We start from the raw sequence: 18,352 nt of genomic DNA, 5'->3' as shown, positions 1-18,352 counted from the left end.
GCATGACACAAGTAATTTTTCCAACAATTTTTAACGACAGATTATTTCACTTATAATTCACTGTATCACAATTCCAGTGGGTCAGAAGTTTACATACACTAAGTTGACTGTGCCTTTAAACAGCTTGGAAAATTCCAGAAAACGATGTCATGGCTTTATAAGCTTCTGATAGGCTAATTGACATCATTTGAGTCAATTGGAGGTGTACCTGTGGATGTATTTCAATCCCTACCTTCAAACTCAGTGCCTCTTTGCTTGACATCATGGGAAAATCAATAGAAATCAGCCAAGAACTCAGAAAAGAATTCTCGACCTCCACAAGTCTAGTTCATCCTTGGGAGCAATTTCCAAACGCCTGAAGGTACCACATTCATCTGTACAAACAATAGTACGCAAGTATAAACACCATGGGACCATGCAGCCGTCATACCGCTCAGGAAGGAGACACGTTCGGTCTCCTAGAGATGAACGTACTTTGGTGTGAAAAGTGCAAAACAATCCCAGAACAACAGCAAAGGACCTTGTGAAGATGCTTGAGGAAACAGGTACAAAAGTATCTATATCCACAGTAAAACAAGTCCTATATCGACATTACCTGAAAGGCCACTCAGCAAGGAAGAAGCCACTGCTCCAAAACTGCCATAAAAATTGCCAGACTACTGTTTGCAGCTGCACATGGGGACAAAGATCGTACTTTTTGGAGAAATGTCCTCTGGTCTGATGAAACAAAAATAGAACTGTTTGGCCATAATGACCATCGTTATGTTTGGAGGAAAAAGTGGGAGGCTTGCAACCTGAAGAACACCATCCCAACCGTGAAGCACTGGGGTGGCAGCATCATGTTGTGGGGGTGCTTTGCTGCAGGAGGGACTGATGCACTTCACAAAATAGATGACTTCATGAGGGAGGAAAATTATGTGGATATATTGAAGCAACATCTCAAGACATCAGTCAGGAAGTTAAAACTTGGTCGCAAATGGATCTTCCAAATGGACAATAACCCCAAGCATACTTCCAAAGTTGTGGCAAAATGGCTTAAGGACAACAAAGTCAAGGTATTGGAGTGGCCATCACAAAGCCCTGACCTCAATCCCATAGAACATTTGTGGGCAGAACTGAAAAAGCGTGTGCGAGCAAGGAGGCCTACAAACCTGACTCAGTTACACCAGCTCTGTCAGGAGTTTGACCCAAGTTAAACAATTTAAAGACAATGCTACCAAATACTAATTGAGTGCATGTAAGCTTCTGACCCACTGGGAATGTGATGAAAGAAATAAACACTGAAATAAATCACTCTACTATTATTCTGACATTTCACATTCTTAAAATAAAAGTGGTGATCCTAACTGACCTATGCCAGGGAATTTTTACTAAGATTAAATGTCAGGAATTGTGAAAAACTGAGTTTGAATGTATTTGGCTAAGGTGTATGTAAACTTCCGACTTCAACTGTATTTTGGGTTCTGATGGGGTTCGACAGTTGAACTAGGCTCATAGGTTATATTCTTCAAGAATCAATGGGTATATCCATCATTCATTTTTGTAGCAACTAAGGATTCTAGCTTTAAGCAATGGTCTGATCAGTGTGACGACTACTTCTAGCACAATAAGGCTAGCTAGATTAGGTTTCAAATCACATGCTATTAGGCTAGTTTACCAAGTGAGAAAATACACAGGCCAGTGACGGAAGGAAGTCCAGTCAAATGTAATGTACAACTTCTAGCTTTATTTTATTATCAGTACAAATGTATATAGTAAGCAGACAGTATGACTTACAGCACACACCCATACTATGGGGACAGAGCACAATGCATTATCACCACAAGCTCACCCAAGCTGTAGTACAATCAGAGAGAAACGCAGAAAAACCACAGAGAGAAAATGACCAATAATATTAATAATAACAGTTTATTACACTATCCACAGTCCCTCAGGCATCTGACCAGTTGCTGTTTTCACCCCGTCATTATTGAATTAGAATGGAAAACATGACTTGCTTCCAGTTAGAACGTTTTATACAAGGGAGGAGGCAGTCATGTTATCTGTACCTCAACTGGCACACAGTTAAACGCCTAACTCACTGAGCTGTGGGCTAGTTTGGGTACTCTGACTTAGAACATTATCAAGTGATTGCTCTGAACTTTAAATAAACTACAGGAAATGGTGGTTCTTTTCTCTGCCTGTCAGTAACATTGGGGGTATCAACAACCCTGCCTGCCATTTCAAATAAATTGCTTGAAAGAGAAAAATCAACAATAACACCACAAGGTAACTATTTCTAGATCCATCTAGACAAAAGCAATTTTACAGACACCTTCATTACGTTTCATCTACAAGAGGGTCATGCTGTCAGATATTCTTGGTATAAAGGTACAGAACAAGAGTGGGTTTATCACATCATTTTGCAATACAGGAAAGCAAAGGTATTTCACAAATCACAACATAATAACAATTACAAAAAACACTGAAATAAAGAGATGTTGTAAGTAGTCGGAAAGGTGTGCAAGTGAGTCTGCATGAGACTGATTTAGGAATGGACCATTAAGGAGGAGGTAGAGAGGGATGTTGTGATTTGGTCTGATCTGCACACAAGGTGAGGAAGACCTCTGAGGGAGAAAGAGAAAAACGGGGAACCTAACGCCTTAAAGAGTACTTTGCAAGAGAAAACGCCTGATGCTTTTCCAACGCTCCTCTTTAAACTGACACACTGATCCAAATAGTAGTTATAAATACAAATATAGCTCATATATATCTTAAGGATAAAAAACCCACAAAAAAAGAGAGGCGGTAGACAGCAAAACGTAAAATAGGTAACCAGAAAAGCAGCATCGCCGGGCTGCTTACTGACTTCCAGGTTGCCGTACCACCGCAGTCATGCACAGAAAGGCATGATAGATAGACAACAACAGGAAACAGTGAGAGTGAACACAGCAGAGGACCGGACTGCTTCATAAATGATCTTTCCAAACACGTTTCAGATGCCCCCTCTGGATTCCAATCCTCTCTGACTGAGCATGGGAAAGGGAGAAAAAAAGTGAGAGAGGGAAGGAGGGAGGAGGATGTTTTCTGGGCACGGTGCTTTAGCAGGACACCTCCATGGTCTGTGGCCTGGCCTGTTCAACAGCCGGGCCGGCGGCAGTGGCACCCTCTAGCTGTGTGTGGGTGCGGCTACGGGTGCCCTCCACAGAGCCCATGCTTGAGGCAGAGTGGGTGCGAGAACGCACCAGCCGGGTCATACTGGCCGTGGGCACTACAGACAAGAGAGAAAGAGGAGAGCAATTACAGTAAGAAGTCAGGTATGAGGATATTTGCTGTTTATATGTGTAGGAATGTTTTGGGGGAGGGGTAGCTTGCTTTAGGGAATGTGGCTAGGGGTAGGATGCTGGTGATCATACCACAATCATAAATGCATCAACATTCCCAATTCAAGATGGGGTGGTCTGCAGCCCAGGGAGAATAATGAAGTCTAATAACCTAAAGACTCAATAACTTGATCACAATATACTGTTTACCTCATGCTAGCTACGCTGCCACTTAGTTAGGATCAAGTAGAATGATATCGGCTAAGCAGGAATACTGGATTTCACACCATATTTCAGAATGTACAGTATGAATATATGCATCTAATTCAAGTGGTTGGGGCCTGAAATGTCTGAGCTGAATCCCCATTATTCTCCCACAAAGAAAATAGATTGCCTGATCAGGTCGAGTTCCAATTCATTTTTACTGTTGGAGAAAAAATGAATAAATAGGAAAGGCCAATATGAGAATGCAGCATGCACAAGAGATTTGAGGGCCATCTGTGCAGAAGAGAAAAAGAACAAAGCAACAAACAGACAGATGACAACCATTTTACCTGATAAACAGACATACACTCTCCCAAACCACACATTTAGAGAGACAAAATAAATCTTACAAAATAATGACCATCTGTCATGCTTCAAATCTTATGGCGCCAAATCAGAAAGACTTGACAGGATGGCTAAAATGTGAGCTGGCAACCAGCGATGGGCAAACAGGGTGGGGAGGGCAGAGCACTGTAGGGGTAGATGGCAGGCCGGCGCAGCCGAGGCTGCTACCTATGGTCCTGGTACCTGATTCGCTGCCCAGGTGGCTGAGCAGTACATGAGGGACTGTTTGCATTAATGGAGAGGGAAGAAATGAAGGCGAGACTGTCAGATTAATGCTCAGTCTTCACAAATGAAGATCAGAAAAGAAACAAATTGTGTCCTCCAGCTTCACCTAGGAGAGATTTGAAGCAGCACCAGGAACAGATCATTCTATCACTGTATCTAATTTTACATTCAGCTAATACCTAACGGTTGTCAAAATAGCTAGGATGTGACTCTTCCAAGGCCTTCTCGCTGTTCTCTTAAACTAAAGAGAATGCCACCTGTGGCCCTGAGATTCCTGAAAGAGGATTTTTGTACCAAGGTGTGCTCCATGACAACTAGTCAACATTGTCTGGTCCAGTTCAGTTAGTAGAATGTGCCCCCACTACAATAATTCCCTAATGGAACTACAGTGTACAGAGCTAAAGTGACCTTTCAAACTCCATTCAAACAGGGGCTCCATCTATTCACACTCAAACCACTCTCCTGGTAGCCTACTGCGCTTCTTTCAACACAACATTGACCTTCTGGGACAAGCCAACTGACACAAGGTATAGTAGTCTGAATGCTACAGAGTAACAAACCAACAGTATGCTAAAATGTGTTTGGGAAGGCTCGTAATGTACTCATTGCTTTGTCCCTCTACTGTTTCAATGTTTAGGCATTATCAGAAAGGGGAGGTACTTTCTAGAACTTGCCATTGTTTTTCTGGTGTGGGTGAAAAGCCTGAGCATAAAGTGGTGTGTGAGGGGAAAGTTAAGACAGGGAGGAAACCAACCTATTTAAACCTCGGAGAGAGGGTTCACAAGAAAGACAAGAGCAGGGAGAGCCATCAGGCATTGAGTGAAAATAGTTTTTCAAGCCTATACTGTAACAGATTTCATTTTAATTACTAGGATTTGGTATCCAGACTAAGTGAGTTGATATAGTAAGGACCCAGTCTCTTCAAGCAGGAAAGCAAACAGGCAAACATTTCCAAGAGGTGGAGGAGTGAGGGAGCGTGTAATAAAGCACCACCTAGTCCCGGGCCAGCCTGGGGAGCTGGGGCCGCTTGGGAGCCGGGGCCGCTTGGGCCGCCTCTCTGTAGTCACATGTTGCAGACAAAACATCCAAGGGTAACTTTCAGAGGGGAGAATTTGGAAGAAGGGAGAAACAAATGTTCCTTCTCAGTGCTGTGCAGTATCAACATGGTTCCCTGTGTAGAGGCCCTGCTGTCCTAACATTGCTCTCCAGCAGCCCACATGAGTGTCCCTGTGGCAGCAGCACATTTCAGCAGAGTGGAGGACAACAGGCCAGCCAGGCGGCTCTGGGCTCATGGGAGTTCAGGTCCCCAGGGCAGGGGGCCAGGCCCTGCTGTGTGGCTTGGAGCAGCCTTTAATGAATACACTAATCTGCCACTGAGATTAACATACCTGGAGAAGCAGCCCTCACTGGAAGTGTGAGGACCAGGGGAGAGTGGGTGATGGCAACGGGGAGAGGGGAGTGAGGGCCAGGCGAGGGGTGGTAGGTTATGTAAGTGAGTCTTTTTTCTCCTCAGAAACTAATAACGTCAAAGGTTTACAAGGGTACAGAGAGGGCTTTCTGATGAAAAGATTCCAGAGAGAGAACAATAATAACTCAGACTATTGTAAGACTCTAATCAAGCAGCTTTCATTATGTAACACCTTCCATTTTCCACTCTGTGAGCTAGCAACTCAAACCTTACTGTGCAATGTTTATATGAACAAAATATAAACATTTTGAAATGCTAAAAAAACGATTCAATCATCTCAGTGATCAAAGAAAGCCAATGGAATTTGGCAAAGTTATAAGATACAGTGCCCAATATGTAAATACAATTCACTCTATGAAAGTGGTCTATACAATATGATTATCATTCAACAAGCCAGTTCTGCTCCCAGTAGGCCGAAATCAGGGGTGTCAAATTCAAATCAGAAGACGGCCATATTGAAAAAGCACAACGGAATTCAAGGGCCAGACTGTTATGTTTGTTTTTACCCCATAAAATGTGCATTGGCCTACAACTACGACCCCAAATGGCCAGATCCCGTTTTACCAGAAAAAAATATGGCCCTTTATTATGTCCGCTTATAAAGGGCCATATGCTGTATATACCATTTTAACATATTGAAACAAAAAGAGATTATATTTGTCCCAGCCTTTCCTGCTATGCTTGCAGATGTGCATAATATGTTGTGACCCTAATCAAAAAGGATTGAATAACTCCAAATAAAAACATAGTCTACATGTGTCCCTACATGTTTGTCCTCTGCATGGTGTTTTGTTGCAGGTTTAGCTTTTGGGTTATTCATTGTCAAGCTTTAAAAACAAAGTCAGACTGCAACAATTTAGTAGCCTAGTTAGGACTGTGACAAGTGTCTGTACACTTTCTCTCCGCTGTACGCTGTAAACGGGACACACGAAAGCAGCATAATTGACATTGAATTCACCGCTGTAGGTGCATCAGGTTGTTGGACAAAATAATTTCAGAAAGTAGATGACTCAACTGTTTTTAATACTAATTTATACTAGCTTGTGTGTCCTATTGTCGTTTAGTAGTCATTTATACCCGCATGTAAATCCTTTAACTTACTTTTTGACAATCAAGATTACATTTTCTGTAGGCTACAGCAATGACCCTTTAAAAGTTCAGTCTGGTAGAAGATTAGGTCAGTGCCATTAGTGATAATATGGTACGGCTGGCTCTGCCGGTGCTTGCTGTGACTTGTAGTGCAGTGCAGTGCATCGCGGGAGGTAAGGAAATGGGCCAAAACTAATTAATACCCAAATCATTGTGCGGGCCAGATAGAAATGTGTCGCCGGCCAGATTCGGCTCGCAGGCCTCGTGTTTGACACGTGGCCTAAATGAACCACAGCCTTAAATGTGGGCCTGTAAACACCCTCCCTGTCCAGGGCACTGTATCTTAAGACCTGGGGGAACCATTCTCAGGTGTGTTCACAGATCATCCCACACACCAAGTGTGTTCAGAGATCCAGCACACCGAGGAGTGTTGAGAGGAGTCCATGCAGACCATCATACTTACTACATGTCATTTATTTACTCAGCATCAAACAACTACTTACACCCGTTGTTAAAAGTCACTGCAAACAGACAGGAAACAAGGTTAGCTTGAGGTTAGTTCCCTGGTCAGTTACTAATAATGGTTTGCATGCTTATACAACAACTGGCTCTCAGTAACCTCAGCCTTGCACATCCACTAAATGTTATTATGTAGCTAGCTACTGTGGTTCCTCTTTATTCTTAAAGTGCTACAGGAATTCTACATTAGGTGTGAGTCTTAGTTTAGGTCAGAAGTGTGTGTGTGTGTGTGGGGGGGGCTTCAGTAAACAGGCCATACAACAGATGACATGTCAACAGATTGACACAACCAGACCATGAAGATACACAAATCCAACATGACGTCTGACACTGAAGGACTGAAGTACTGTGAGGAGAGATGATAGAGGAGCAGTACTCACTGTAACCCATTCCCTGGACAAAATATTTGAAGGCCTCTGCGAGTTTACCCGGCTGTAAGACACAAACAGAAAACTGAGTCATTTAAAAAGAAAACTGAATTAAGTAACAGTTCAAATCAAATTGTATTGGTCACATACACATATTTAGAAGATGTTATTGTGGGTGTAGAGAAATGCTCGTGTTCCTAGCTCCAACAGTGCAGTAATATCTAACAAATCACAACAATACACACAAATCTAAAAGTAAAATAATGGAATTAAGAAATATATAAATATTAGGACGAGGAATGTCGGAGTGGCATTGACTAAAATACAGTCTTGGCCATTGAGATTTAGTAGTTTAAACTAAACACAAAACTTGTTCATGACTCACCTGGATGACCTGAGGAAGCCCGCCACAGTCTTGCATCTATAGGGAAGTAAAGAGAGAATCAGGAACATGCCCAGAGTGAACAAACTCCTAGAGAGGACTGTGCCGTTAGCCAGAACACATTCACTGGCCTACGAACACTTCCAAGAATGCTGTAACTCATCTACACACCATCCAGATCTTGTGCATTACTAAAGAGCAGAACAGCAGGGACCACATTAGGGGCATTACCACTCCTAGTGCTACAAAGAAACAAATAACTGGACACACCTTAAGAAGGGTTGTTTTGGTTGGATTTAACCTGGAGTTGCATTCGACCTGTATACAAGGGAGAGAGAGAGAGATGAGACAATGGAAGTTCAGACAGTTTAGAGTCTAGCCCCTCATCTTTAGAAAGGCCAGTATCATCTCTAAAGATACTTTGTATTAGAATTAGATCCCCTGACTCATTCTTTACTGTGTTGCCATGGAGATAGTGGACACCCACCACTGCATCAACAGCAGGGGACGTGTCACCAACCACCAGCAGAGAAGTGCATCTGGATGGAGAGACAGGAGGGACAAACAGAGTCAACACTCAGAGTGAAAGCAGAGGGGTATAATGCAGGATCAATGAGATAGCCTGCTAACTTTAATAAGCAACCAGAAATAACTATAGATCTGGTTCATTAACAGAGCCTTGTTCTTGTTTGTTTAATCAATTAGACCATGCCCATTTCAAGCTTATATAATACAAATAATAAAAAGCTGTCAGAATATTAAGGCAAGTTAGCTGGTAATTGCCAGCATTTGGCCAATAAAAAAAATGAAAAGCCAATAAATATAATTGTTGCTGGCCAAATTGACCGGGAGATGATGATTAATTAATGATTTTTATTCATTGATGAAATACCAGTCAATGTGAAAACATTTGACAGTCATGCTCATCGGTCCCTAGGTTAATTTGGATAACTGAGTGGCACTAAATTGGCGGGTGTGTAGTGTCGTTAGTCGTCATGCATCTTATTTATGACAGAGCCTATTGTGAGCGGAATATCCCCTCAACGTCACCTCCTTAGATCGTTGCTGCTGGAGTGAAACCTGCTTTAATATAAGCCCCCGTCATTGCAATGGCATGTTAAAAACATAGCCACGATTTAAAAGAGCTAGGCTACCATTTTTATTTCTCAACTGGTAATTGAAGTGCGCCTCCCATTCGCCATTCAAGTCCAGCGAGTCATAATAACCACTTTACAATGTGAGCTGGGGTCAGTATACATTGTGGAAACTGACACTTAATTGTTTGAAACCTGAACGTTTTCCTTCTTATTATGAGGCATGTCTTACCTTGCTTCAAAGTAGCCTATAGGCAAAACCCCACCATTGAAACAGAGGCAATTATTTTATAAAGACTTCCTCAAGGCTATACATCTACCTCTTATCACTCCAGTATCCCTGCACATTGTAAATATGGTATTAAAACGGAACCTGTATATAGCTTCTTACTTCTCCTGTTCTTATTTCTTGTGTGTTTTTGTTCTACCTTATGTTATTGTTAGTACTACATTGATATTGGATTACTGCATTGTTGGGTTTGGAGCTCGCAAGAAAGGAAATTCACTGTACTTGTGCACGTGACATTTAAACTTGAAACCAAACTTCATATTCCATTGAAACCAGCATTTTCCCCTGTTCTATTGGTTTTCATATTTCAACTTTTTTTTGTTGTTCAGAAGCCAAAGGCACAATCCTAGTCATATTAACAACCCATCCTAGTTGCTGCATCTCTAGATTCCCCCCTATTTCTAATTTTCATCTTGGGCACATATGGAACGGCTGTTTAGAATGGTGTTTTCCCACGAATTGCATTTTGGAAAATGTTTGAAAAATATATTTTATTGGCTGCCTCATTACAGGAGTTGCATGTTCTGTGAAGATGAATGACCATCATTGAAATGTAGGTGGACGCCCTAATGGGTTACGCACCCAATGAATATGGGTCCGGTAAATTTCTCGAATGGGCGGTAAATTAAAATCTTCCTGGTCACATTGTCCGGCGCCACATTTTCCTAAAGGAAACCCTGATACAGTTATACACAGTTATAAACCTACTTGAGCGTGTTCACTGTGTCCTCAGTCAGACCAGTGATGGGCCTCTCGATCTCCAAGTCCCGACGGCTGTCAAACAAATACATCAATCAATCAATTCAACCCAACTACACGGGCAGTTCATCTTGGGGTTATATGTACAGTACCTGTTGTAGGAGTTGCAGAAGAGGGCCAGGTTGTCCTGGTTAATATCCTGGGCAATGTGCAGGCGATATGTCTGGGTGATCTCCTGGTTGTCAGACAGCTCATCCTGAGGAGATGGCACAGATAGTTACATCACTGTCAATCACCCACAGTATTCCTCCAGTAGGCTCTGCCCCGGTCATAGTCTCCCACCATTCCAAACTGCCCCCACACTCACGTCACTGAAGTGGTGGGCCATCACTATGTCAACCAGGTTACTGGTCCAGCCGGACATCTGAAACAAGAATAAATAACACGTTCCAAGGTGCCAATCTATTATGGCTCTATGATGAGAAAACAATGCACAGAGTTAGCATTGAAGTGTGCGAGCACGTTCTCACCTTGGAGGCGGCCCAGTCCATCCAGCCCTTTGCACAGGGGTCTACATTGATGAGAACCAGACCTTCAACCAGGGCAGGCTCATTAAGCTGGGAGAGAGAGAGAGAGAGAAGAGGGGGTTACTTTGATGAGAACCAGACCTTCAACCAGGGCAGGCTCATTAAGCTGGGAGAGAGAGAGAGAGAGAGGAGGGGGTTACTTTGATGAGAACCAGACCTTCAACCAGGGCAGGCTCATTAAGCTGGGAGAGAGAGAGAGAGGAGGGGGTTACTTTGATGAGAACCAGACCTTCAACCAGGGCAGGCTCATTAAGCTGGGGAGAGAGAGAGAGAAGAGGGGGTTACTTTGATGAGAACCAGACCTTCAACCAGGGCAGGCTCATTAAGCTGGGGAGAGAGAGAGAGAGAGGAGGGGGTTACTTTGATGAGAACCAGACCTTCAACCAGGGCAGGCTCATTAAGCTGGGGAGAGAGAGAGAGAAAGAGAGAAGAGGGGGTTTACTTTGATGAGAACCAGACCTTCAACCAGGGCAGGCTCATTAAGCTGGGGGAAAAGAGAGAGAAGAGGGGGTTACTTTGATGAGAACCAGACCTTCAACCAGGGCAGGCTCATTAAGCTGGGGGAAGAGAGAGAGAGAAGAGGGGGTTACTTTGATGAGAACCAGACCTTCAACCAGGGCAGGCTCATTAAGCAGGGGAGATAGAAAGAGAGGAGGGGGTTACTTTGACAGTACACTGACCACACTGTGCTGGGTTGGATAGGAACCCAAGCCCTCCCACTTTATAGCCAGGGCAAGCAGCAAAGTCAACACACACACCTAAATATTCATGTTATAGCCCAGCACTTGACATCTTTCACAGCTCTTAGCAACAAATTAGAGCCACATCATCCCCCACCCAATTACCCAGCCTCCAATTCACTTCCACAGATAAGTGAGGACGATGGATAAAACAAACTAGGTGTTAACCCACTTGAGAGTATGTATGAACACATAAATTAAGTGTTATCTTTTCTCTAACTCCTGTTTCTCTCTTTCCTTCTCTCCTTCTGTCCTCCACATTGAGCCCGATGTTTGCAGGGCTTAAATTAACTATAATTAACACCCCTCTTCAAGTAATCTCTGCTCTTAATGTATTCCTCTCACTAACACCTACCTTCAGAATGCATTATCTCCGCCAAGGCACACTGTGGTGTGCAGTGCATGGTGGTAAATAGGGTCAATGTTAAGCATCAAACTAACATTTGTACAGTAATATATAGTGCCTTCAGAAAGTATTCAGACCCCTTGACTTTTTGCACACTTTGTTGTGTTACAGCCTGAATTTAAAATGTATTCAATTCAGATTTTGTGTCACTGGCCAACACACAATAACCCATCATGTCAAAGTGGATTTATGTTTTTAGAATTTTTACTGCAAATGAATAAAAAATGAAAAGCTGAAATGTATAGTGTGTAGATTGTCGAGTAAAATATATATTTAATCCATTTTGAATTCAGGCTGTAACAAAAACATGTGGAATAAGTCAAGGGGTAGGAATACTTTCTGAAGGCACTATATATCCGGTCAATGCCACATGAGACTCGCATGCTGACTCCATCAGTCCAGTCATGCACTCGCGAGAAATTGATTCATCCAAATCTTCTATCTTTTTATAGAGAGATTAAATGAAGCTGGTAATAAGAGCAGGGAGCGTGATGACTCTGCTGGTCAACATGTTCTGAGATTAGCTGCTGGAGATGGAGGAAGATGGGGAATGAGGTTTAATGGTGTGGATTTATGGATAGGGGTTTAGAAACCACCATCTACTGTGGGGTGAGTAGGAGTGCAGTTGGTATGTGGGGGACTAAGACGAATGGTGACTTACAGCCAGTCTGGAAAGGATGTAGGCTCCAGCTCCAACTCCAATCCCAATCACACTGTTCACCCTGGGGAAAGGGAAGAGAACAATATAGGCCTCGAAGAAGACTCAATAATAAAGTCATTTTGAAGCTTTCCTAAAGACAGTGCAAGAGTTAGTTATAGAAACACTGCAGGAGAACTTACTTCAGTTGAGCCATGACAGAGGGCAGCATCTCAGAGAGCTCATCCATGGTAGGGTACTGGTAGCTGGGACGGATATAAAATACCAAAAATAATAATAACATGAGTCATGATTGTGGTGATACTTTGTCATATTTGAGATGATGTTGAGGACGACGACTGAGGAGTGAACCGGTCTCTCACCCCGTGGGGAATGGGGGAGCACCCTCCTGCTGTCCTGGGGCGTCCACATGGACCACAGCAAAGTGGGATGTGATCTCCTGCATGTCCTCAAAATTGAACAGGGTGTTGAAACAGGACTTATCTGCAGGGAGGAAGAGATACGGCAAGTTTAAAAAGACACCTCATTGAGGCACATATTACTTAATATCTAACAGAAACTGCAACACTGAACGTAATCAACAACAAAAATCCACTGATGCTAAAACACTTAGTGTTGTTTTCCATTGAGGCATCCAAGTGTTGGTGCGATCCAGTCTGATCTAGTGGCTCATATCCCCACAGCCAAAGAAGAGGCCTACATTCAACCATCCAGCTTCTTACATCATCTCCAACTGTTCTAATGAGAACATGATATTATATACTGAACAAGAATATAAAGTGCAACATGCAGCAATTCCATTGATTTTACTAAGTTACAGTTCATATGAGGAAATCAGTCAAATTGAAATAAACTCATTCGGCTCCAATCTATCGATTTTACATGACTGGGAATACAGATATGCATCTGTTGTTCAGATACCTTAAAAAATAAAATGACAGTAATATAATTGGGCCTCACAACGGACCTTAAGATCTCGTCACTGTGTTTTTGTGCATTCAAATTGCCTTCGATAAAATGCAATTCTGTTTGTTGTCCATAGTTTATCCCTGCCCATACCATAACCCTATCGCCACCATGGGGCACTCTGTTGACAACGTTGACATCAGCAAAACGCTCGCCCACACAACGGATTGGATTAGATAACATGTAAACAACAATGGATTATCTTGGCAAAGGAGAAATGCTCACCAACAGGGATGTAAACAAATTTGTGTACAAAATGAGAGAAATAAGCTTTTTGTGCATTTGAACATTTCTGGAATCTTTTATTTCAGCTCATGAAACATGGGACCAACACTTTACATGTTGCGTTTATATTTTTGTTTAGTGTAATTAGGTGTGTTTGGAGAGATTAGCCTAGCTAAGCTTTGAAATAAGAGCCTGTGTCTGTCTGTGTGTGATGCTGTACTCACGGTTGAGTCCAATGTCATGGTAGGTGAGGATGACCGGTCTGTTGCCCTTGGGGCTGCCCCTCATTGTCACATGCAGGACACCATGGGGTGTCTCGATGTCATGCTCCTGGAACACACAAGACAGCATGGTCTGGGGTGTCTGTGGAACTTAGAGGAGCCAGCCTTTTAGTGACAGTCATAGCACTATAGGGAGGTGCAGATTTCAGGAAAAACACAATTCATAATTCATACACTGAGTAGGACACTTTCTCAGTGAGGCTAAGTGCCAGTAGTAGACAGAAAATCAATCATTCTCTCAAAGGATGTGCGTTTCATACAGTAGAACACATTAAAACAAGGTCCTCTGCAGTGGAACAGTCAGCAGGTAGCCTACAGAGCTTTCAAAAAGTATTCACACCCCTTGACATTTTACACATTTTGTTGTGTTACAGCCTGAATTTAAAATGGATTAAATTGAGATTTTGTGTCACTGGCCTACACACAATACTCCATAATACAATCATCTGTAAGGTCCCTCAGTCGAGCAGTGAATTTCAAACAAAGATTCAACCACAAAGATCAGGGATGTTTTCCAAAGCCTCGCAAATTTTTTTTATATACATATTTTCAAACATGGTGTTAGCTGCATCATATTATGAGTATGCTTGTCATCGACAAGGACTAGTGAGTTCTTTTTAGGATAAAAAGAAACGGAATAGACCGAAGCACAGGCAAAATCCTAGAGGAGAACCTGGTTCAGTCTGATTTCCACCAGACACTGGGAGACAAATTCATCTTTCAGCAGGACAATAACCTAAAACAAGGCCAAATATACACTGGAGTTGCTTACCAAGACGACATTGAATGATCCTGAGTGATCTAGTTACAGTTTTGACTTAAAAAGCGGTTTGAAAATCTATGGGAAGAATTGAAAATGGCTGTCTATCAATAATTAGCAACCAACTCTGCAGAGCTTGAAGAATTTTTTAAAGAATATGCTAATACTGTACAATCCATGTGTGGAAAGCACTTACAGACTTACCCAGAAAGACTCACAGCTGTAATCGCTGCCAAAGGTGCTTCTACAAAGTGTTGACTCAGGGGTGTGAATACTTATGTAAATGAGATATTTCTGTATTTCATTCTTCATAAATTTGCAAACATTTGTAAAAACATGTATTCCCTTTGGCATTATGGGGTATTGTGTGTAGACGGGTGAGACTATGTAATCCATTTTGAAATCAGGCTGTAACAACAAAATGTAGAATAAGTCGAAGGGTATGAATACTTTCTGAAGGCACTGTACATGATGATCCAGACTGATAATGGAGGCTGGATCATGACCCATTTGTGGTGACAATGACAACGTGTAAGTGGCTCTGCACCACTCTGCATGCGTGTCCACACTGTTCAGTCTCACACCACTGCCACCCACACACACGCAGATGTTGTGTGGATTAAGGAAGCAGGGCCCGCTCCATGTCCTGTCTCACAGATGCACTGCCTGCCACAAGGTAGCGTCCGCTGATGTCTGGTTAATCTAATTATCTAAGGATGGAAATAGCAGTCCATCCACAGCCCTTAGGCCTGCCTCTAATTCCACATGAATGTCATTTAACGGATCACAACTTCCTCCAGACACACACACACCATCAGCATAACACGATAAACGAAGGCAATACATATAGAGAAACAACCATACTCTAGTAGTAGCCAGGACAAACATATTTTCACTATTTCACTAATATCATCAAAATCATTAAATCATAGCACATTTTTGGGCTCATTCAGTAGTTTTTACTGATAAACAAATCTACATGATTCTACTTTATTTTTTATATACCATTTATATTCCTAAAAACGTACATTGAAAATGATACTGTTGCTGCTTCCTGTCGTCATTGCTTTTTGGTTTATGGATGAGTGTCAAAACACCAGTTTAAGATTAATGATAAATATGCTGAAATAAGTTGTGATATTTTGAAGACCAATACATAAGTTGCTTCCCACACACATTCACCAATATCTACCATGCGATCATCAAGACTGGAATTGATTAGCTTGTTCTACTGTAATCAATAGCGCCTGCAAATGAATCACTCGCATCGATATTATATTGAAATCAATAGAACTGGGACAATAACCGCAGCGACATGTACCGTTTGCACTCTTCTAACAGACAAACCTCAATGAAATTGGGTTTTCTACATGTGTCTGTCGGGTAAATCAATATATATGATAGTAAATGTAGCACATTCACATTCTAACAACGATTACATCTATTTCTTCCTACTTTAACCACGGAGTGACTTAACAATGGTCCTAAGGTCAGTTTAACCAAGGCACTAGACATAGGCTCATGCAGCTGGCTGAACGTTGGACATCCCTACTAGTAGGCTAACGGTTAAGTCAAACTGGTGTTGTGGTTTCAATAACTTTGTGTGTGATGCATGTTTTTGTCTGGTAGCAATAATGGTGTGATGTCTATTTCATAATCGAATACTGTAATAGAAAAGCAGAGACCCAAATATAGGACTGCTAAATATGTGTGCCTGCTTCAGTGTTCAGTTTCCGTTCATTGGTGCAGTTGAAAACCACAGAGAGGGTGGTTTTGAGGGCCATACTGCGTCAGATCTCACTGGATGGCTGCCACACAGACGTAGGGGAGATTAGGCTAAACCAGGCTGTTCAGCAGCCTGCTGGCTGCATACACACCCCATGTCTTAAAAAAGCATCAACATATACACACCCTATGATAATCAGTACATTGGAGAAGGAAGACACACAGATGAGGACAATAACGTCACTCCAATCATAATTCATGGTGTGTGGTTGTTCTCCTCCAGCTGACACCTGGAAGACTGACACTCTACAGTATCTAGGTGCGGAGGAGTAAAAATAGAAGAGACGGTTGAAAGGCCAGGCTGTGTGAAAGGTTGTTAGTGTGCGAGGAAGGCTTCATGTGAGGTGCCTTCAGAGCACACAGCCTAGTCACTGACCAAAGAGGCTCCAGTAGAGGTTGCCACTTCTGTGCCACAACTGTAGTCTAACCCACAAAACAAAAATGGGTTGTGTAGCTTAGGGCTTTTAACTACCAGATTAAATGGAAGCCTGACGGGAAAAACAAGACAGTAAACAAAGCACTCAATGCATTGAAACCAGCAGCAGTCCCCAAAATTCTGAAAACAGACATAGGCCTATATGCCTCATTGTTTGTTTTTGTGTGTTCCCGGCACAAGGTCAAGGGTGCTGTGCACTGCTGATATTTGGCTTGTTGTGACTAAAGAAGAGGGAAGCACTGCAGAGGTTGTCAACAGTGGATGGGTCAGGTGATGGGGAGAGGGGCTCAGCTGCTGCAATTTACCCCCTCTAAATGACAACAGGAGTAACTTCCTAGTTAAAGTGGAACTGACAGCATTTTAGCAACATGAAATCTTATTTTAATCTGTTCCATATACACTCCCAGGAAGAATATGACAAAAAATGTGACTTGGTCATTTTCATAAATTCTTAGAATGTTTTGGAATTACGTATACTAAGGCCTTTGTGAAAATTCTATAGCAATATAGAGTGGGAAAGCAGCTATAAAACATCCCTCTCGTCCAGGACCGGAGTCAACGCAGACAGGTGCCCCATTGCCCATTAGAGCTACAGTAGGCCTTTATGCAAATAAGTATTTTGCCACACAGGACTGCCATCATTCACTTTGAACTGGACTGTGTGTTTACAGGCAGTAGGGCCAGCCATCATTCACTTTGAACTGGACTGTGTGTTTACAGGCAGCAGGGCCAGCCATCATTCACTTTGAACTGGACTGTGTGTTTACAGGCAGTTGCAACAGCACGACTTTAGATCATTAGAACGCATTCGCCAAAAATCTAACTTTATTCGTCAGACGCGCCGAATACAACTGGTGTAGACCTTACTGTAAAATGCTTATTTACAAGCCCTTAACCAACAATGCAGTTAAGAAAATATTTCCAAACTAAAGTGAAAAAATGTATTCAAAAGTATTACTGTAAAATAACAATAACAAGGCTATATACAAGGGTCAATGTGCAGGGGTGCAGGGGTAAAGTGACTATGCACAGATAATAAACAGAGAGTAGCAGCAGTGTAAAAACAAAGAAGGGGTGGGGGGGGGGGGGGGCAGTTGCCATAGCAGGCGGTGATGCAACCAATCAGGATGCTCTCGATGGTCACAAAATACACCTGAATGGATTCTGTAAATACCACGAGTTCTCTTACATTTGGAACTTTACATTCCTATTGATGAAACAACCATGAAAAGGTAGGCTCTCTCTGCCTCAGTTATGCACATCAACAACAAGATCAACAACTAATGCTAGCCAGAGCAAGATGAGCTAATATCTAACGAAGGAACATTAGATAAAACCTCAAACTTTTTCAGCTAGCTGGCCATCAAAATTTTACTGATAAACAATGGGGAATTGTATCCTCCTCGTCCTTCTGCAGCTTGCTTGCCAAAGCATGCTTGTCCCAACCAAGCACCCAAGCTAACT

The 18,352-nt window shown here is 42.4% G+C and overlaps 1 protein-coding gene across 8 annotated transcripts in view; it reads right to left on the bottom strand.

The window, feature by feature from the left end:
* Positions 1 to 1,706: 1,706 nt before the first annotated feature.
* ndrg3b (ndrg family member 3b) overlaps positions 1,707 to 18,352 on the bottom strand; it is a 77,169-nt gene continuing 60,523 nt past the window's right edge. For 2 of the 8 annotated variants that reach the window (XM_021616050.3, XM_090184539.1), the window contains 15 exons: positions 13,851 to 13,956; positions 12,798 to 12,918; positions 12,618 to 12,680; positions 12,439 to 12,499; positions 10,575 to 10,661; positions 10,412 to 10,468; positions 10,197 to 10,300; positions 10,054 to 10,119; positions 8,450 to 8,501; positions 8,233 to 8,280; positions 7,966 to 8,001; positions 7,593 to 7,644; positions 7,197 to 7,214; positions 4,095 to 4,133; positions 1,707 to 3,250 (listed from right to left, as the gene is read on the bottom strand). In XM_021616050.3, coding sequence (XP_021471725.1) covers positions 3,081 to 3,250; positions 4,095 to 4,133; positions 7,197 to 7,214; positions 7,593 to 7,644; positions 7,966 to 8,001; positions 8,233 to 8,280; positions 8,450 to 8,501; positions 10,054 to 10,119; positions 10,197 to 10,300; positions 10,412 to 10,468; positions 10,575 to 10,661; positions 12,439 to 12,499; positions 12,618 to 12,680; positions 12,798 to 12,918; positions 13,851 to 13,956 — 1,080 coding nt within the window. In that variant the 3' untranslated portion in view covers positions 1,707 to 3,080. The remainder of the gene's footprint in view (positions 3,251 to 4,094; positions 4,134 to 7,196; positions 7,215 to 7,592; positions 7,645 to 7,965; positions 8,002 to 8,232; positions 8,281 to 8,449; positions 8,502 to 10,053; positions 10,120 to 10,196; positions 10,301 to 10,411; positions 10,469 to 10,574; positions 10,662 to 12,438; positions 12,500 to 12,617; positions 12,681 to 12,797; positions 12,919 to 13,850; positions 13,957 to 18,352) is intronic. The other 6 variants (XM_021616051.3, XM_090184540.1, XM_021616053.3 and 3 more) reach the window with 3 other exon arrangements.

This window comes from Oncorhynchus mykiss, chromosome 9, assembly GCF_057628025.1.
Source record: "Oncorhynchus mykiss isolate SJ-2025 chromosome 9, ASM5762802v1, whole genome shotgun sequence".
NCBI lineage: Eukaryota > Metazoa > Chordata > Actinopteri > Salmoniformes > Salmonidae > Oncorhynchus > Oncorhynchus mykiss.
This window is presented reverse-complemented; position numbering and strand designations above follow the sequence as displayed.